Source organism: Lissotriton vulgaris, chromosome 2_2 (genome assembly GCF_964263255.1).
Source record: "Lissotriton vulgaris chromosome 2_2, aLisVul1.2, whole genome shotgun sequence".
In the NCBI taxonomy this organism is placed as follows: Eukaryota; Metazoa; Chordata; class Amphibia; order Caudata; family Salamandridae; genus Lissotriton; species Lissotriton vulgaris.
In genome coordinates this window covers 12524416-12546192 of record NC_141688.1, presented here as the reverse complement: position 1 = coordinate 12546192, position 21777 = coordinate 12524416, and the positions used below count along the sequence as shown (strand labels likewise).

The following is a 21777-nucleotide window of genomic DNA, read 5'->3' as shown; positions in this document are numbered from 1 at the left end:
TGAATAAAGTTGATTCCGGTACCCTGAGCTACATTTTAAATATCCCTTTTCACCGTCACATACCTCCCTGCCCACACACCCACACCTCACCATAAGGCTGTTGGAAAAAGATCTCCGCCAAAGAGCCCCTCTTTGAGGTGAGCCCGTCGGGGATTGCACCGCCTCCCCGACGAGGAGCAACCGCCGATGATGAAGCATGACATCCTTCGGGGTGTGTGAGGCAAATCCATCCAACAAAATGGATGCCCTTGGGTGTTACACTTACACCTTCGGTCACGCCAATTAACTCTTTCCCTAATCACACCTAGGAACAGTCCGGCACCCCTCCTTGTTGTATCTGCTGATACGGGCACACGCTGTGACTGGACCTTCCACTCCCCTGAGTGGTAAACAGTGTCCGTAGATCAACTGATCACTTCTCCCTCCTCCCTTTTTTTGTAAAATACCTGAGCACGGTCTACACCGTGGGAGTTCTCTCTAGGTGGGTTAGATAGTTCAGATCCCCCATCAAGTGTTGACCTCAGACTAAATAGTTGGGTCATACCTGGTCCAGAGCCCATTTTTGGCACTTGGAACCTCTTCCTTCCCCCTTTTTTCTTCTTCTCCCACTTCCTTACCTTCTGTGAAGGATTACACTCCACCGAGATCAGCCACCCTTGACCACTCCACTATGGAGGGCCAAGGCCTGAGTTTTGGTGAGGAGGACGCAGCAGCTATCATGAGGATACCATCTCTGTTTGGTGTCGACGTTGAACCAGCCACGGGGAGTAACACAGCAGAGTGGCAATCCCTATCAGATTTAAAACGAGAATGGATAAGGATAACAATCCATGGGACAATGATGGCTCAATATTTTAAAGCCAAAATAGCACCTAATGGGTTGATCGTTAAAAATTTCCCAAGGATATTCTGGGAGGATGGCCAATTCAAGGTTGAGTGGTCACAAGTGTCATGGAAGTGTACACATGACCTCCTCATCCTAATAGTTAACACGGCAAAACGTCTAGCGGATGCACTCCTAGTCAGAATACAAGCAGCTGAAGCTGCCTTAAAAACAGCGGTGCAAAATCCAGGCTTTAAGACAAAATTAGCTGAAATCAACAAAGAGATGACAGAACACAAGGAATTCCTGATGAACCAAAAGGTTGCCAAGTTACAAAAGGACATCAAGAAATTCTCAAAAGAGAAAGTCTATCCATACCTGAAGGATGACTACGTGCCCCCAGGGACCAACCATAACTCAGACTACAACTCAGACTCCAGTACTAATTCTTCCAGAAGGGGCTCTAATAGCGGCTCCGATAGTAGTGGAGAAAATGGAGCAGCACAGATGCCGCCCAGAACAAGAAGAGGAAGGGGCCGAGGGCAACAAAACTACCCTAACTATCCTAACCAAGGACCACTCACCGGCCCCCCACCCTTCTGGCAATATCCCCAGTTTCCCAATTTCCAACCCCCATTTGCTCCCCAATATCCACCGTTCTACCCCCCTCAAAACCCTACACACCCTCCTTTTTTAGGCAGAGGTTGGGGCAGAGGGCGAGGGCGAAAAAGAGGGAACGCTCCGGAAAAGAGAGTACAGTGGGAGGAAGCACGCCCACAAGGGATGGACACGAGGAGCACGAGCCGATCAGGACCACAGTAAGCCTGGTGGTCAACCTCTCTGACCGCCCCCTCTCACAGAAAGAAGTGGAGGTCCTACAAAAAGGTTTAGGTTTCGTTCCGACACCTAAGATCGACCAATTCCAAGAGACTAGGGAACTGAAATCTTTTTTCAGAAAAGTGAGGTTAAAAGCCTTTTTTGAAGGCAAACCTTGTGAACCTACAGATGACTCTGGATTACATAATCCATCAACATTCACACCGCACAATGGAATGGTCCCCCCAGAGGTACTCACATTCGAACAAGCGGTTTTGAAGGATATTTCTAAATTGAATAGACACACACCACACTGCAACATCTCCAGGGAAGAGATGAAAGTTTTAAGATCATTGGCCGACGATCCTCTGCTCACTATAAAACAAGCAGACAAAGGAGGCGCCACGGTCCTTATGAATACCAAAGACTATGAGGTAGAATGCAACAGACAACTGAGCAACCGCAAGTACTATACTCCCATCACTAACGATCCAACCCAGCGCTTACTAACCACCATCACGGGCCTGGTGACAAGCGCAGAGTGTGATCAATGGATCACGAGAAAGGAGGCAGACTTCCTGATCAAAAAGGACCCGAGGGTTCCCTATTTTTACATCTTACCAAAGATTCACAAAGCAACCAGACCGGTACCAGGGAGACCAATAGTCTCAGGGATAGACTCCGTCCTGGAACCCCTATCACAATTTTGTGACCACTTTCTGCAACCCCTCGTCAGAAACATCCCCTCTTACATCCAGGACACCACAGACGTGTTACGCATCCTGGACAGTGTCCAGAACGCTGAGGAGATTGATCTATTGATTACCCTAGATGTGGAGGCCCTCTACACGAACATCCCCCAGAGGGCCACTCTAGAGGTGATTGAGGAGAGACTAGGCCTGGAAAGGTGGGACTCGAACACCCCACAGTCCTTCATCATTGAATGCGCCACTCTAGCACTTACAGAAAACTATTTTGAATTCATGGGCAAATTTTATCATCAGACCCAAGGCACCTCTATGGGCAGTACATTTGCTCCCTCGGTAGCCTGTTTGTATATGGCCCAGTTTGAAACTACACACATAGACCATGAGTCCAACCCTTTCCGCAATAACATCCAAATGTGGAAACGCTTTATCGACGATATCCTGATCTTGTGGAAAGGACCCACAACTGCCCACGAGGCTTTCCTTGTGTGGTTAAATGCGCTAAACCCACATTTGAAGTTTACCATGACTTCATCACCCGAGGAGATTGCTTTCTTGGACTTAACCATAAGACTACACGAGGGGTCTATAAGCACCACCATGTATCGGAAACCCACCGACCGCAACAGTCTCCTCCACTACAAAAGCCACCACCCGAAGGCCCTGCGCACCAATTTGCCCTTTGGGCAATTCCTGCGTATTAGGCGCAATTGCAGTAATGTGCGTGATTACAAGAAGGAATCCTCAATCCTGTCTAGGAACCTTCTCGACAGGGGTTATCCGAAAAGCGATGTCCTGAGAGCCAAGAAACGGGCGAGGAATAACAATCGCGAGGCACTACTTGAACGCAGGGAAAAGGCCCCAACTGAGAACCAACCCATCACATGTGTGACCACGTTCACCCCCCTGTCCAACCAAATCAGGAAGACAATCAAACACCACTGGGGAATATTGAACACAGGTGACATGACCCTGGAAGACCCAAGGTTCGCTTTCAGAAGATCACAGAACCTAAAGGATATTCTGATAAGCACCCGACCCAAGAAGGCCAGAAAGGAAACGCAACAGACACTGTGGCAACTTCCACCGGTCACGGGCCACTATCCCTGTGGGATGTGTGGAGTCTGCCGGTACACAATGACAATTAAAACTATACAGCTCTCGGAGAATTTCATCTGGGAGTTGAGGCACCATACCAACTGCAACACCTCACACTGTATATACCTCCTCACGTGCCCTTGTGGTTTGCAATATGTCGGAATGACAACCCGCCCCATCAAAACCCGTATCATTGAGCACCGTAGCAATTTTCGCTGCAAAAAGACACACACAAAGATGTGTAAACACTATGTAGACCAAGGCCATGACGAGGATTCTGTCAAGTGGGTGGTACTTGAGTCCAGCCCCAACTGCCCTAAGAATGCCCTCTTCCAAAAGGAACAGAGATGGGTCCACCGTCTGTCCTCTGATAGAGTGGGTCTCAATGAGGACATCCCGTGGCACTCACTGTGAGCCATCCAAACTCCAACTTATCATATTGTTGCCATGCAGCCTCACAACCAACATCTGGCTGCAATCTTTAATTATACCTCCCCCTACTGGGTTCATATCCCATAGTTAGCGTTACACACAGTGAGCACAACACACACTGTTAGATGCGACCTCCCAGACTGTCGGCTCCACGTCCAGAATTAAAGCCACAACACTTTAGGGGCGATGCTTGAAACACTCGGAACTGATGACTGTGCCAAGTTTTTGTTTTTTTCACTATCATCCTTCATGAGCCATCTACACTCTACCCCAGATGAATACAGACCACAAGCTTCAAAACGTAACCGCCTAGAACATGCTAGGTCCATGGATCCACTCAGGGGTTAGGCTACTTAACACCAGTCTAAGATGGCCGCCGCAATACCGATCGGCATCATGTTTGATAAAAATGTGCGACCAATTATAATTTTTTAACTCTGGAGCGCAACCCGGCTCCCATGGAATATAAGCTGCTGATTTCTGGGTATCCTAACTCTGCAAAGCGGTGTGTTATCCAGCGTCGTAGCCCCCCCGTAGCCACCGATCAACTAGTCTAAGATGGCCGCCCCGCAACCGGCACAAACCACGTGACACGCCGATAGGCGGAGACGCGCGACCCGTGTTGATTCGCTGCTGCCAGTGTAAATAACCCTCCCCGCCGAGCTCCCACATCTACTCGAGCTCGGCGGAGAAGGGTAGGTCACGCAGCGAAGGCACGAGAGATTTGAGGTAAGTGCTGTAGCGGGACATTAGGGCTTTGGACCAGGAGTTCCATGTGTTTTCAGTCACTGCCCATTTACTAATAGTCGACTGGCGGTTTGTTTACCTTGACCCCAGTTTCAACCTAAGGACTCATCCTTGATGCTAGATCCCGCCGACCCCTCATGTGGCTGATATTTCTCTATAGTTTGGTGAGTCCACAATGTTATTGTGTTAAAACTTAGGCTCTTTTAGAGTCAGTGTGTGCACAACTCTACACCTATTCACTTTGATGCTTTTATGGGTGTCCTCCTCGCGTTTAACTGATGCAAAAACACATGGTATGAACCCAGTTTTACACGTGAACCTGGACAGCTGCTGCTTATCTTTATTTTAAAACCTTTTAAACTTTCTATTTAAACCTCTTCACTTGTCACAACAATCCACCTCACCCACTCAGTGATTGTTTGAGTGTTCCACACTATAGACACTCGGCATACATCACCACTGAGGCATGCAATGACTGTTACTTGAAGCACTAGTACAGCATGCCACATTATTCACAGGTCTTTCCTTTGGCGTGACCTATTCTGCTACCTGCAAATTGTTTATAATGATTGTTGTTTTATCTCCTTTCTATGTCTAGGCATAGGACAACTCCCACAGAGGTAAACACACACAAAACTCACACATGACACCAGCATGTTTTAGATCACCTTGTTAAAGGTCCTGATGAATCGCGGGCAACTTTTGCCCACAGCGAGAAACATGTCGACCGTCTTCACCACTAGCCCCATCTAGGTTCACCTGACCTTACTCGTTGAGTCCTAGTGAGCTAGCCCCCTGGTTTTAATTGCAGCTAGGGACCCCCTGAATAAAGTTGATTCCGGTACCCTGAGCTACATTTTAAATATCCCTTTTCACCGTCACATACCTCCCTGCCCACACACCCACACCTCACCATAAGGCTGTTGGAAAAAGATCTCCGCCAAAGAGCCCCTCTTTGAGGTGAGCCCGTCGGGGATTGCACCGCCTCCCCGACGAGGAGCAACCGCCGATGATGAAGCATGACATCCTTCGGGGTGTGTGAGGCAAATCCATCCAACAAAATGGATGCCCTTGGGTGTTACACTTACACCTTCGGTCACGCCAATTAACTCTTTCCCTAATCACACCTAGGAACAGTCCGGCACCCCTCCTTGTTGTATCTGCTGATACGGGCACACGCTGTGACTGGACCTTCCACTCCCCTGAGTGGTAAACAGTGTCCGTAGATCAACTGATCACTTCTCCCTCCTCCCTTTTTTTGTAAAATGCCTTTTAATGGGAGCCCTGAAGAATGCTATCCAGCATTGGGGCCCTCTACACTTATCACTACTGCGTAGTTTTTGAGATGGTCTCCATTCATCAAATTCTGTCCTTACTCTAAAAAGACCCCAACATCCTGGTAACACAATTGTTCCAGAAACCTCTAGCACAAGCTCACACTTTCAGTAGGAACAATAAAGCTCCTTGGATTACCATGATAAAGTTTTACAAATCCGACTTTGAAAAGGGATTAGTGATGGCTGACATGGTTTTACCACCAAGTATCACACTTATAATTTATGACTCGATGTTTGACAAACAGTTCATTCTTCGCTTGTCTCCTTTTTGGCACACAGGGCAAGACCGTTTTCCCCTGTCTGAGATGTTGTGCTGCAAAGACAGGCTTTTTTCACACGGCATGGAGCTGTACTGTTGTCTACACATTCTGGACAAAGGTAGCAGGAGCTTTTCCAAAGTCATTGAACACCTGTGGTCATTACCCCAAAAATAGCTATGTTGCAGTCTGGGTAGGAAAAATCAACTTTCTTTCAGAAAAACCTGCAGGTCAGGAAGAACTAACTATTCATGGATGTCTTCATATTGCGATTACCAGAGCCAGGGATCACGATAACGATTTAAATCAGCATATTATTATTTTTTTTGTAATACATATTCTAAAAATGCCAATACATTGGTCTATATAAAAAAGCTCGTTATTTGTGCACTGGGGATTCCAAAATATCCATGAACCTGTATTTCGAAATCTCTTAAATCATCATAGCAGAGACTCAGGCAATGACTGTCATATTGGTCGATTCTCCAAAGTTTTTTTTAATTTAGTATTTCAAAATTAGTAAACGTTGTTAGGGGCATTATACGGTCTCATTCCGTATCAAACAAAATCAATTAGGTTGAATCGTTCCCTTAGTACAAAAGATACTTTTTAAGCCTAATCAATGACAAAAATCCCGCTCACGGAGTAGAGAGGAGTGTGCTAGGAACTGGAATAAGTATTGCCATGATGTGAAGTGGTAGACTGAACCCAGATTTACTATCCTTCGAGATAATGGGCCAGGTTTAATGTCTTTACGTCAAAGTGGCCCAGAATAAAAGCTAGCCAGACCGTTGCCTTACCCTGGGCATGATTTTCAATGAACATTTAGAACTGTATGATTGCAAAATCATTCAGGAGTGAGGAAAAGATGTTCCCGGACAGTTTTCTACAAGAAAGATGATGCCAGGTATCTGGTCAAAGATAAAGTTTTAAAATGTGTGATAATATCTGAGTCTTCCATTCTTACAAAAATGCCCCCTTAAGCAAGTGTATGCCCCTAGTGTTCATTATGCAGTAGGGGCAGATGAACAGGCAGCCACGCTACTGCGATCTTGAGATGCCATTGTGGTACGAAAAAGGTACTGCAAAAAATGAGTGCAGGAAAATGGACCATACTAGTGGAATTACCAGATGGTATTCGTGCAGAGTCACTGACGTCTGAGACAATTTTACATTCTGAGTGACAGAACTCCTAATTCTTTGGAACTCCTTCTAACCCTCATGGAAATATTGATCTACTTGATTTGGATATGTTTCCTAGAAGGATAAGAACATTCTGAGCCTTTGATCTAATTAGTCCTGTAGGATAGTCTTGAAGTAGTTAGGCATTAACTGAGAACACAGTTTAAGAGATGATGGCAAATGACAGGGTTGAGAGGAAGATTTTCTTCCTCAGAATGCAGGATTAAAACTGTCCACTCCACACCAACTATAATTCCTTCTCATGAAAATTACCCTTTCGTCATGGGGATTAGTACTATGAGGCAGACACAAAGAACTGCACGTGAATTCAGCACGCTGACCTCAATATAACATCTGCTTCTTTCTTCTACATTTACTTAATGACCATTGGTGTGCTTATGTTCTCATTAAATGCCACAACATAGCCTCTCCCGTCGAAGGCTCTACTGAAACCACTGTGTTGATACGGTGAGAAAAGATAGAGAGCCTCCATCTCCCCTGCAACAGCACATGCTGCATGCACTCTTGCTGGCAAAAGATATTGTATACCACAGGGATATGCAGCCCACCTTTGGCTTCATTGTCACCTTCTAATTGGCCAGGGCTTTGCTTCCTCTTTTTTCGGCTGGAGCATGGACGAAGTACTAATGGGTTCAGCAAGATTGCTATCTTCATTTATTTTTTTCATCTTCCCTGTCATCCTTGTTGAGCTTCGTGTCATTAGTAGCTATGTTTTACTATGACACACGCACTTCAAAGAAACCTTTTTCTCCTTTAAAATGCATGTTTATTGTGTCAACAGATGCTATTTGCTCTTATTGTGGCAGCAGATGTTATCTGCTTCCAAATGTATGATCACTAAGACATGAACATGGGGGAATTTGCTTCTATATGTGATCCCATTTCTATCCAAGCCTGATTTGCTTGGAATCACAGAGGTGTTGTACCGGGACCGAACAAGAACTGGCAAAATGCAAAGACCTTGCCTTTGAGACTATTGGCTCTGCCATTGCCTTTTGTTCATGCTGTACAGCATGAGCATTGTCGACTTCAGAAGTGATTTGAAGCCATTCTCTATAGGAGTGTGACTTCTGTGCAGCATGGCTACAATAATAATAAAAAAGGACTATGAAGCATCCAGCCCTAATGAACTTTAAAAAAAGTCATAGAATGGCTGCGTCATACCGCTTTTTAAAATTAATTTTATCCACACAGTAACACATCCGTGCTGCTGTACATCATGGCTACAAGATATTGCTAACGCCAAAAGCTCCCATAGGAGAGACCTATTGGCTTTGCCAATGCTTGTGCTTACTCATTGATGATGTGTTGGAACAGGAGAGTGCGGTGTCTCATTCTCTCATGCATGGGCTAAGGCTATGCCAACCGGAATCTCTGCAATGCTTCTTAGACTAAACTAAGTTAAGTGTGCTACGATATAATTCTAGTGACATAGCATACCACTTAAATACATATAACAGAGTGCCTCCATTTTATCAGATCTGAAATATTTCTTTACCTATTGATATAATTTTGATTATGAGCTAATCTGGTTGACAAAGACATCTACATCCATACATAATGTGGGATCGGCTAACACAATAAACCATTGCCGGTCTGGCACTTTTGGGTGTAAAATGCTTCATTTAGCTAGGAACCTAACAACGGTGTAAGCTACAATACTATGGTGAGCTTGAATCAGTATGTTTATTCATAGTTCACATCTGATACATGCCACACAAACGAATTGCTGTATCAATAATGAATGTGATTTGGATGGAAATGAACATTACAGAGCATTTACTTGTAAGCATTTAATGATCCATCACTAATAGTTTAGTTACTCCTAATAATTATAGGACCCTTTGGCTTTATATTTCCCCTTTATTGCTATTTCTTTAAATTCTCATGTACCATAATCAGTATAAATTATCTAAGCTATCAAATACGGCAATCCTGATACTTTCTCACGTTCATCTGGAATTATTTCACTCAACCTACTTAATTTACTCAAACTATCTAGGTAAAACAAGTGTGGTACTGTTGATAAGTGGATTATTGTTAGTGAGAAGTAGTGACTTACCACTAGCAATACAGTCACAAACACAATAAAGGGGTCAGTCAAGGTCCCTCTAAATGATTCCCTTGCTCAATCCTTGGTAGCTGGCCAACAAGCAGACAGACGAGACAAGTTTGTAAAGCATTTAAAAACACCAATACATTAATTAAGTAAGAATCAACAAAAAAAATCCAACTCCAATTTTTACATATAGATTATATTTAAATAAAAAATAGACACCGGAGTGACAAAAATCCAATGTAGGGAATTGAAAATACGAATTTTTAAAGAATAAACAATTTCTAGTGCTTAAAAACGTATAGCGTCACTTTGGGACATATGGCTGCTCTTGACCTGGACAAAGTCAAAGTTTGAAACCAACCGCAATAAGCCCTGGTTGGACACACTAAGGGCCCGATTACAAGTCTGGTGGTCCACGGACTGCCAGACGTGTGGTTGCGCGGCAGTGCCGGTCTCCCAACAGCATGATTACGAGTCAGACTGCCACATCCCTTCCGCAGCTGCCAAGGAACTGCCATTCCCTGGCCATTCCCTGGCAGTATTGTGGCAGTCAGGAATCCGAAATATGCTTGACGGGACCGCGCAGTCCCCCCAAGTATATTACGAGTTTCCTCTCCGCAGGCGGTGTCATGGAGGTTCTTGCTCCATGAACACCATGGTAGAGAGGAAACAAAGGGGCCCCCGCAGGGCCTCCTGTGCTTCGCCGCATGTGGATGCACAAGGAGGGGACAACGTATGTCCCCCTGTGTGCATGGACCTCAGTTCCTGCACGGCATTGACTTTCCAGTCAATGCCGTGCAGGAACTGTTTTTGGCTTTTCCATTGTGGTACCCATTTTCAGTGGATCGCCGTGATAAAGTAAAAAACAAAGCACACCAGACATACCAATAACTCGTAATCTGGGGGATAGCCTCACCATGGGTTTGGCAGTGTGGCAGCGGGGCATACCCAGCACCGTACCACCAAATTCGCAATCAGGCCCTAAGGGGAGGCCTTGGTCAAAATGTTACCTTCACTCTTTGCAGTTTTTCTGAAACTTGTTCCCTTGACGTTGAGCAAAGCACTTTGTCAGACTAGATTCGGTGTAGGTGTACCGGTTTGACTTTTTGCAAGTACCCGGTCAAATCCTAGAAGTCTGTACCTCTGAAGCTGTAAGCTGAACAGACCTGAAATCCAGGCTGGGTCGCGGTTGAAGGTAGCCAGCTTGACCCTCGACATCAAGTCGGTCTCTTTATGTAGCTTTTTTCAAAAGTTACTCCAAAACGTCTTCAAACGTCTGGAAGCTACTTTCTGAAGTTCCTCTTGAGGGTTCAAAGTGTCCAAATCACAAATGCAAGGGTCTGGAATCTCCTAGATGGTCCTTGGAATGTCTGGACTACAATTCTCCCAATGCACCTGGCCAAATCCTTAAAAGTCCACTGAACGCACTCCAGAATGGACATTCTTGGTGGAAATGATGGGCTCTGTTAACCTGTAGCTTGCACTGAGTCCACTCCTTAATCCTTCTGGAAGCAAGGCTAAGTTCTTAGGGCTGTAGTACTAGATTGTGCAACAGTTGCTGTCACTCAATATGCAGGCCTTTGGGTGCAGATCCAGATTGCAGCAGGGCATTCATTCTTCTCCTTATAGGTTCAGGCAGATGATAGGAACTATGCAGCTCTCCCATATTTATTTACAGTTGCAGGGTGTCAAGCAGGGGGGCACCACTAACCAATGGGATGCAAGGTGCCACCCAGGTGTTGCATATTCTTGTACGTGAAATCACTGGTCTCTCAAAATCCAACATAGAGAGTTTCTCTCCAGAAGAGTCAGGTGGGGCTAAGCCAACCCACTGGCATGGCTAAGTTTTACTAACACTCCCATTCCATCCCGCTGTTTCATCTAATCACTGAAACGCCTGTGTTGCTGGGAGGGCAGGATGTGGAGGTCAACCTGTGCTGTCCTAAAGTGGCAATCTCCCTTTGAAGACCAGCCTGACTCCCCCACTCCCTTCCTGCCTTTTGCCTTCTGCAGATAAAGTTCTTCACCCACAGGAAATCCATTGAGTTCTCTGGCAGGATACTCCACACGTCGTCAAGCAGCTCTGGCTCGGCCTTAGAAACCCTGTCCAATCAAGAGAGGGCACTGGAAAGCTGTATTTGAGGCTCACAGAAAAGAAAGTGTAACAACTTCTTTTCTGTAATAGTTATTATTAATCTAAAAGTGGAAAGGTATTGGATTTATCTCAACTATTACCTTGTGTGGGCAGCAGGCTCTGCTCTGCTGACGGAGTTCACAGAATTTTCACCACTCCACATTCTGTTTGGAGCGCAGAGTTTGGTGTAAGTCTCCCTGAACCACTGGCAGAGTGAAATTTGCCTGTGCGCGCTTGGTGCGCAATGTTGATGTCACCCAATGTTATGGCAATCGAAACTTACTGCACTACTTTCCCAGCAACTTCACTTGTGCGCTCTGACACCAAGAGCCATCCAGTCTTTACCATGTGTTGAGCGCGTCCTCTGAGAACTTGTGGGCTGGTCTCCTTCCTCTCATTGCATTTGCTTACATTTATGCACATCTGCTGCTCCCCGTCGGCTGCACATAGCTGAATCTCTGCCACACACGGACAAAATCATGGAAAGTGAAGCGGAGTGCATCCTGAGAAGGAGCAAGAGTGTCCATACTGCTGACTTGAGTCCTGTCTCTGAAAAGGAGGAAAACAACCCGCCCCAAACCTGGAGAAGGAGAATGAGTGAGACTGTAAAGATGATCCCTCAGTGTCACGGTGAGCGGCTAATAGTAATGCCCCGTCAGAGGCTGCACAGCCACCTGCCCATGGTAGCTACAGTAAGTCCATGCACAGCCAAGCAGCCAAGAGAGTACCGGGTCAGCAGGACCACCAACTTATTTTACATCCTACAACCACTTGTCTGCCGTAGGCCTTGTTGTTTGTTGTTTGTTTTTTGTGTTTTATACTCACCATCTTTTAGACTCACTGTACTATTCCACATCTGTACGGTTCTGGCACTGCTATCACGGGCCATTTTCTAGACTCACCGGATAATGTACCATTGTTACTAGGCCATGAAGCATTGTGCCCGCCATTGGTTGGACTTCCCCCGCAGCCATAATTTACAAGCAGCAACACTTTGGCAGCCTTAGTTAGTAGCACTATGGGCAACATCTGCCCTTTCGACTCACAAATGCGTCATTTTCCTTCATGGGACTACAAAATTCACAAAGTGCATGATTCTTTTTACCATGAACAAACTCTCCCACCACATCTTCTGACAGGCTTTCCATTTTTTAAAATTCTTTTTCTTCTCCACCAGGCATTGTTTTTAAACTCTGGCATTCATTCCATTAGTCCTGGTGATAATCCCATTATTATTTGTGCAAGGGATCGAAACGTTGTCGATCTACTTAATAGTTCCACGCTTAACCATTGTGTGAAAGTAGTGTGGTTACTATTATGGATAGCTTATTCAATCTCTGATCCAACCAAGCTTCCTTTTTCGTTTACCCAAAACTCTCCTATGATTGTTGTATACCCGTTTCTTGTCTTGTGTATTGGATGCAGGATTGCGTCCCGCTCTATCATTGTTTTTGCCAATTGCGTTTAATTGTGAATTTACCTAACATATTAATTTCTGTGTCTGGCTGGACACTGTATAATATAGCATCCATCTTGGTCTATATTTCATTTTATGTTGTATAATTGCTTTTCTAAGGACCATTGTTACATTGTGGTTCAGCAAGAACACATAGGTGGGAACACAATCCCCAGGCGAGGATGCACCAGCCAAGCCCCACGCTGGGAAGCCTGCTGACAGTTACCATCCCCGACAACCTCCTCCAACACACCACTGTGACCTCAACCTGCAGTGGCTGCAGAAAAAATCAGTCCCTTTGATACCACAGACTCCTAAGATGGGCTACCTTTAAAATGACAGCAGGCAACACAACAGTGCACACTTCAGTGCCGAAATCTACTGGGTCTGAAGCCTCCATGCGCTATTATATACTAGTGACTTATAGGCAGTTTGTTTCCCCCTTGCCTTATTATCTACTAGGGACTTACAGGAGTCTGTCATTGGCAATAGTAATTATACAATATACCTTTACAGCAGAGCACTGGCCCTGGGTCTGGTAAGCAGAGCCCAGGGCATAGTCAGAGTCAGGTACCACCAGTATCAAGCAAAGAACAGGGGTGATGAGGGCAAAAAGGATTACTTTCTCACAGGTACTTTATCATATTATCCCAGTGAAATCCCATAAACCATGGTGTTAAACCTGTATTATTTTATAAAAGCATTCCTGAAAAAGAGTTTGGCACATCTGTATGTTACAATTTGGCTCTCTTTCTAGTCAATAATAATGAAAACACCTTTTTTATAGTGTTGTACAGGGTACAATGGGTGGGTAGTGGAGGACCGCAGTTAGAAGGGTTTACCATTGGTGGTAACAAAATTAATTTTACGAAACATACCATGGTGAACTCTGGCCTCTAGCACAGACCTTTTGTAAGAGAACTTCACTCCTTCTCAGTATCACTCAATTTATGCAAGCAGTTTTAGGAAGCCATTTCATTTGCAGTATCTTGATTATGTCAACTGTGCTTTTTCAATATTTAGAATCCAAATTTACAGAACTCTACGGACACCGATGACCTCCTCTTGGGAATGGCCTCTCAGATTGCTGAAAAGGAAGATCATATTGTGGTGGAAGATTTAAGAGGTAACTCTGAAAGTTTGTTCTGATTCATGCTGTGGTAACTGTGATTCCATGCCAGAGTCAAAGAAAGGAAAGATCTGCAAGAGAAAACGTATAGAGTAAAAGAGTAAGTCAGAGACCTCGGAGTAGCAAATGTTCAGAAGAGAATTACAGAGAAGTAAATAGAGTGAGAACAAGAGCACAACGCGTGTGTGTGTGAGAGAGAGAGATAGGGATAGAGAAAGAAAGAAAGATAAGGCAAGATTTAGAAGAAATTAAACAGAGAGCAGTGAGAAAGAAATAACTTTATTAAAGAGGATAGATAGTGTGTAAGTGGGATTGAAGAAGTGGCCATGAAGAAATAGCAGAGCAAAATGTAAGTAAAAGCTGAATGAGACAGTAATGCAAACAACCATGATGCTTTTCTACACAGCAGCAAACAAGTAATATCTCAAAAACACGGAATTTGCAAGCTAATTAAACAACTGTTTAAGCAAATTACGCCTTTTGGAGCCCCGACATGATAACTCTGTATTGTAAGGTACAGACTGCAGATGTCCTGGTAAGATTGTTAAAATTGAGTTTATTAGGTTCAGAGAAAGTACTGATGTTCCTGCCTCAGCAAACGCCCTCGCTGGAATGCCTAGAATCTGGAACCACATTGATTCTACTATGTGATTCCAGGTTCCAATACATCCCCACAAATGACAGCAGCAAAAGGAAATATAACATATCTTCTTTTCTTACTGAAACAAAAGAAATAAACAAGAATAACAAGCAAAGCTCATTACAGCATAACAAAGAAATATCAGTTGAAGCATATGATAATATAACAAGTAGAACATGTAAAAATATAATCAGCATTCTACAATCAAAAACAAAAGTTCATTCTAAATAAACATGCATTCTATACGAGAAATGTTGTGCATACTAAACACCTATAAATATATCCTAGAATATAAATTTTCCTTCAAAGGAAAACTAATACATCATAAAATCATCATATTTCCTGGGCACACAGCGCTGCCGTGCAGAACGTATGCTCTCATGGACAGGTTTACTAGGAAGATCATCCTTAGAACCAACAGAACTTGAAACAGTTTTATAAGGAATGTCTTCCTTAAGAGCAACAGAACCAGAATCACTACTTCTACCTCTTTTCGAATACATAGCAATTCTTCTAAAGTTCCAACTTTGTCCATTTTCCAATACAACATGCCACTTATGCACTTATTTGACCTTAAAAGGTACTGAAAACTTGTTTACACCAAATTCCTTTCTACCCAACTTAATTTTGACAAAATCGCCAACATCAACTCTTCCTATCTTACCCCTGGTACAACTGGAAGACTTACCACTAAAATTGCTACCATCTCAAAACTTCTCCTCAAATAACCACTGTGGAACCATCTTGGTCTTTGGAACCCTACCACGCATACGCTCAAAAGGAATGGCATTGGTGACGCTATGAACAGTGGTATTATATGACCAAACTACCTCCTCTACAGCACTGCGAGCATCACGTTGACCTTGCACAGCCAATTGAATCGTACTCTTGACCATCCTATTCATACGCTCCTCAATACCGTTGCCTTGCGGATTGTACAAAGAAGTGCACATATGCTTGATTCCATGATTAGACAAAAACAAACGCATAGAAGATGAGGTCAATTGAGTACCATTATCTGTTAGTAAAATACAAGGAAAACTTCCTTTTTAAGAAAATAGATTTGAGTTGCCTAATTACATTTTCGGTAGTAATATTTTTCATGAACTCAACACACATCCAACGTGAACACACATCCACCATAACCATGGCAAAACGACAATCTCCAGATAAATACTCCATTGGACCAATAAAATCCAAACAAATCTTGCTCCAAGGAAAATCTTTATCACATGCAATGGAACCTTGAACATGTGAATCAATTTTTACCCTCTTCTCACTCTCTCTCCTTAAAGAACAATCCTCAACCCATCTTCTAACGTCCTCATTCATTCCAGGCCACCAGAAATTAACTTTCAATCGTTTGATAGTCATACTCTGACCAAGATGACCTTCATGTGCCAGAATAAAAAGTCTTTTTTTAAGAGAATTAGGAGGTATGAATCGTTCACCTCTCATCACCAAGTCATCAGAACTACCCAAACTAAGTTCTTCTTGTAACTTTACAAAATTACGTAGGAAAGGCTTCACATCACCCTCCCGTTTCCAACCAAGGTGTATGGCACTAATTAATTCACCAAAATCAAGGTCTTCAACAGCTTGATGCCACTCATCTTTAGAAATTGAACTGAAACCACCAGAACAAACATCACCAAAGTCAGCAACCAAACACACTTTCTGATAATTGAAATCAACACTCTCTTCAGATTGAATAGGTAGACGGGACAAGCAATCCGCTTGTACACTTTTATAGCCAGAGATATGTTGCAAAGTATAAGTATATTCCTGCAATTTGGCAGCAAATCTCATTAGACGAGGAGAACTGTTATTGGCTCCCCCAGGTGACAAAATCCTAATGAGCGGCTTATGATCAGTTCTTAAAGAAAAATGCGTGCCCCAAAGATATGTGCGAAAATGAGAAACTCCCCAAACAGCAGCCAACGCTTCACGCTCAATCACCGCATAATTGCATTCCGAAGCATTAATAGTTCGTGAAGCGAAGGCAACTGTTTTCTCGAATCCATTTTTCTTTTGTGACAAAATAGCACCAGTACCAGGGGCACTGGCATCAACGGTCACAAAAGTGTCTTTACCCGGTTCAAAAGTGGTAAGAATACCAGCACCAACAATTTCAAGTTTAATTTTCTCAAAGGCATCAGATTGCTGAGAACCCCAATCAAATTGTACCCCTTTTCTAAGTAATAATCTCAAAGCCTCGGTCTTATGAGCAAAATTTGAAACGAACTTAGAGTAATACTCTACTAACCATAAAAAGGATTTCAACTGATCCTTATTTGAGGGAACAGGAACACACCTAATGGCTTTCAACAGGTCTTCTTTTGGCGTCACACCAGATTGGGAAATGGTGTACCCCAAATAATCTATCTCAGTTAACAGAAATTGACACTTATCCTTCCTAAGAGTAAGGCCTGCATTGGAAAAAACATGCAATACTTTAGCTAAGTTAGCATTATGCTCTGATTCATCAATACCAGTAATTAATACATCATCTTGAAAAAAATGAACATGCTTTATGTCTTTTAGCAAAGAATGCATCATGCGTTGGAACACACTGGCCGCTGAGGCCAGCCCAAACGGTAACCTTTTAAATTGAAAGACTCCCTCAACAGTTACAAAGCTCCCTGGAATTAGGATGAAAAACTGTTGGTAGGCAGATCTAAGGTCGGGCTTACTAAAGAACTTTGCCTTGTCCATCAAAAGTACCATTTTCCTGTCTGCATGCAACCCCAGTTCCTGCAGGGCATGGGCTTGACAGTCCATGCCCTCCAGGAACCTGCAATTACTTTGCAGTGCTTGTTATGACTGTCCATTGAGCCTTTAAACAGGCACTGCCATGGGCCAGCTGGCGCAGGGCAGGCCACCTGGATTCCAGTCAGAATCCAGTAAACAGTCTAAATATGGCTTTGGTGGTGCTGGAGTGGGTCGTTAGTGTGGCAGGCTGCTTCCACACTGCCAAAGTCATAATAAGGCCCTAAGTAAGATATAAAGTGGATAGAAAAAGGACAGTTTAAAGTGGTTAAGATAAAATTATCTGAGAGAATGTTGGAAGATGGATGCAGCAGAGGAGACAGAAAGAGAAAAAAGTCTAAAGGAAAGCTTTAGAGGAAATAGGAAGAACAATGGAAATAAGGAACATCAAGACAAAACCGTTACATAAAGCAAGAATAGACAGGCAACGGCCTAATTGCAGAGGACAGTAAGCACTGTAGTTGCAGCCACCTAATTCACCTGTGACTCACCATGATCATAACGAACATGTGTCTTCCTTCAGATTTCCATTATAGCTAAAGGTCCCCTCTCTGTGCCCTCCATTGGCGCAAATAAATGGATACTATTTTCTCAGTTGGTGCACCAATGACCAACAAACCTGTCTGGGATCCTTCAGATTTAAAGTTGGGGATCAAACATTTGAATTAAAGGAAAGAAAACATTTAATCTTCAAGCAAGTTTGCCCCTTTTCTCGAAAACACTGTAAAATCCTGTGACTTCTGCATCCCCCATGCATTTTCATTTTAATTTCTTCTCTGCTCCAGAATGCTAAATAATTCTCACCCTCAATTTACCGATTAATTCCTAGGCCTAACTTGAGTGACGGCAAAGCACCACTTTATTAATTTTTGACTGGTATCCCCTCTGAATATACCTTATATCAAGATCTGAGTCACACAGAGGAGTGGATATATATATCAAATGATGTGAGTATGGGCAATCAGTAAGGGCAAGACACTGGGTTGAACATAGAGGGCCCTTGAGGGGCTCCCTGGTTTTGAAAAAGTGCTCACAAAAATTAAGGTATTCAAATAAGATTCTAGAAGAAGAGCGAGAAACCATGAAGGTGATCTATTCTAACATTAGTATTAGGATTTGCACACGGCCGGATGTTCAGCAGTGTGCAATTAATTATTTAACATGAACCAGAAACTAATTATTCAAGTGAAGCACGATATGCCATTTTGGACTAACTTTTCAAACTATCAGGAGCGCACAAGAGTTGTGTAAAGGCTACTAATCGTAGAATACAACGAAAGAAAGACGACACAGGAGCAAACTTTGTCCCTTTAAGGGTATTGTTAGAAATGGGGGTCTCTAGTTGGCGATGCTTTGCACTATTGTCCACGTAGGGACCCTTCTTCCTAGTCAGGGTATGGGATACACTTCTAAAATAACCCCTGCTCACCCCCTTGGTAGCTTGGCCTGAGCAGACAGGCTTATCTCAGAGGCAGTGTGTAAAGCATTTGTGCACACTTACAGTAATACAGTGAAAACACTAAAACTGGACACCACACCAGTTTAGAAAAATAAGTAATCTTAATCTAAACTACACAAAACCAAAATGACAGAAATCCACAATACAGTAATACAAATATGACTCTTAAAAGGTTGAAACAGTTCTGTTCATAACAAAGTATACATGCAACACTTTCAACACAAAGTACCTTGGATGGATCACGCTTCTCGTTGTTACATTACTTTTCCAGCTTCCAACACCAGGAACAACCCCCAGAGGCCCAGAACAGCAGCAGGCCCCTCTTAGCAGGTCAAAACTCCCAACATGGAAGTTCAGGGGTGTCGTGTTTTTATCTAGGACCCAAATTCGATATTCCCGATTTATGCCCTTGTGAGGTTATAATCAGTAATGTCCTGACAAAGGCATGAGAATCAGATTCATATTCGGTAATAGCCCATGCAATCCAAAACACAGCATGGCTACTCCCATCAACTCCTAGAAAGCACAACGCGTTCTTTAAACAAACCAAGCCTCCAGCAGCCCGGGAAAACCCCCCTGCTTTTGTTTTGATTTGAACAAGAACTCCTAAAGTCCTGCAAGAACTGTTAGTTCTTGGTGACGTCTTATGTCCAACCTTACGTCAAACCTGGCACCTTTCAGGTATAAAATACCAACAGTTGCCTTAAGCAAACACACGCTGGTATGGAGCAGAGCGGTCATCTACTTGCCCGAGAGCCCAGCTGATGCGAGTGCCCGCGGAAGCCGCCCCTCCGGTTTGACGCACTGAAATAGACGCTGTCTTTTTCTCCAGCCGAGAAAATCCAGCTCCGGTGTTTCCAGCCTACCCTTGCAGGTTGCTGGAATATCGAGTCCTGAGGAAAGAGATACCAGACCTCCCACATTCTATTAACAAGGTACGGAGCTGACTAAACCCTTAGGAGAATTCTTGATGCAGATTCTTGGCAAAATTATCTTAACCAACTTAACTTAACATCGCTACTTACTTGTCCCTTCTCACGTATTAGGCTTGGGTCAGGTACACCGGGGTAGGCGTAGTTAGAAGCACCAGTTGAGCCTTTTAGTCAATGTATTTATGTATGTATATATTTTATCCATTTTGAAGTATCATATGGCTAAGAAACCGTATCAATGCTTTTACAGTATTATTTCATAATACTACTTTTACTGTACGCACTCTACTTTACTTTAAGTATTACAATTGTGGCAATTCACTTCTCTTGCATGAGAAAGAAGACTGCTCAATAAATAACACCTTTTTATTGAAAACGCCCGTCTCTCTATTTCTCTGCACTCTGGTGAAACTAAGTATGCACTGCTGACTGAGTGAAATATCTGTCTATTATTTTCACACGACTCTAGAGATATACTCTTATTCTGAGGGAGCAAAGTTGTCATGTTTATGCGGTTGTCGGAAACTGAATCCCTTCTTGTCTGAGCCAGGGAAGGTGATCCATCCCTCTTCATTCAAGAAAGTTTCCAGTGACCTCTGAGCTAGCTAGCGCAAACCTAAATAAGTTTAACATAGTCAGTAGAGACCTAGAGGACCTCAGTCCTACGTCTACACTGCTGTTTATATTATTCCAATGCACAGGGCCTATTGGGAAAATAGGAACTACACTACAGGGGAGCTGCGGGTGAAGTCTTTGTATGTCTGAGACTTCAAAACAAGAGGCAAGCTCTACTACTAGCCCTTGGAGCTCTTACTCAAGCAGGGGACACAGTACACAGCAAAGTCCTTGTCCTTTCCTTGGCAGAAACAGCTACTGCATGCCAACCACAGACAGCACCCAGCAAAGGGGTAGAACCTCTACTTAAGTTTCTCCAGCTCTTCTCCTTGGCAAAGGTTCCTCTTGAATTCAAGAAGCAATCTAAAGTTCTGGGATCTGAGCTCCAGAATTTATACAGCATTTCTCTTTGTTCTCTTGCGGCAGAGAAGCTCTGTGCTTAGTCAAAACCAGTTTGGTCCTCCCTGGTCCAGCTTCCCGGCATGAGGTGGAGAAAACATTGTGTAAGGCAGACCAGGCCAATTCAGGTACAAGGAAATCTCCTCCTCCTACACTAAATGCAGCCCAGGTATATTCAGCCCAGCCCTGACTCAATCTGGAAAGGCAGGGTACACATCACCACCCACAGTGGCTGTCTGAGAGAATGCACATCCCTAGCCCCTGTCACTCCAAAGCCAGAAAGTCAATACTCAAACCTAGCAGATGCACACTGGATGGCTAAGCAAGAAAATACCCACTTTCTAAAAGTGGTATTTTCAAACGCAGAATATAAAAATCATCCTTACTAAAATATACATCTTTATATCCTGAGTCCAGGCATACTAAACTCCAGCTTTCCACCTTGTCTCATGAGACGTTATATTTATAAGATGTTATAAAAAGTAAGCTCCCATTCTATCTATGGGACAGATGGCCTTTCGATAGTGAAAAATGAAATACACTGTATTTCACTATCAGGACATGTCACACACCTCAGTACATATCCTACCTTTCACATACACAGCACCCTGCCCATGGGGCTACCTTGGGCCTAACTTAGGGGGGACTCACATGCAACAAAAGGGAATGTTAGGGCCTGGCAAGTGGGTGCACATGCCAGGTTGACATGGCAGTAGAGACTGCGCGCAGACACTGCAGTGACAGGTCTAAGACCCTTTTGAAAGG

General features: G+C 43.7%; 1 protein-coding gene across 4 annotated transcripts in view; it reads left to right on the top strand.

The window, feature by feature from the left end:
• Positions 1-21777, top strand: part of LOC147728937 (dual oxidase 1-like) — a 992769-nt gene that overhangs the window by 529995 nt on the left and 440997 nt on the right. For all 4 annotated transcript variants that reach the window (XM_086959175.1, XM_086959177.1, XM_086959176.1 and 1 more), the window contains one exon: positions 14093-14195. In XM_086959175.1, the coding sequence (XP_086815301.1) occupies positions 14093-14195 (103 nt within the window). The remainder of the gene's footprint in view (positions 1-14092; positions 14196-21777) is intronic.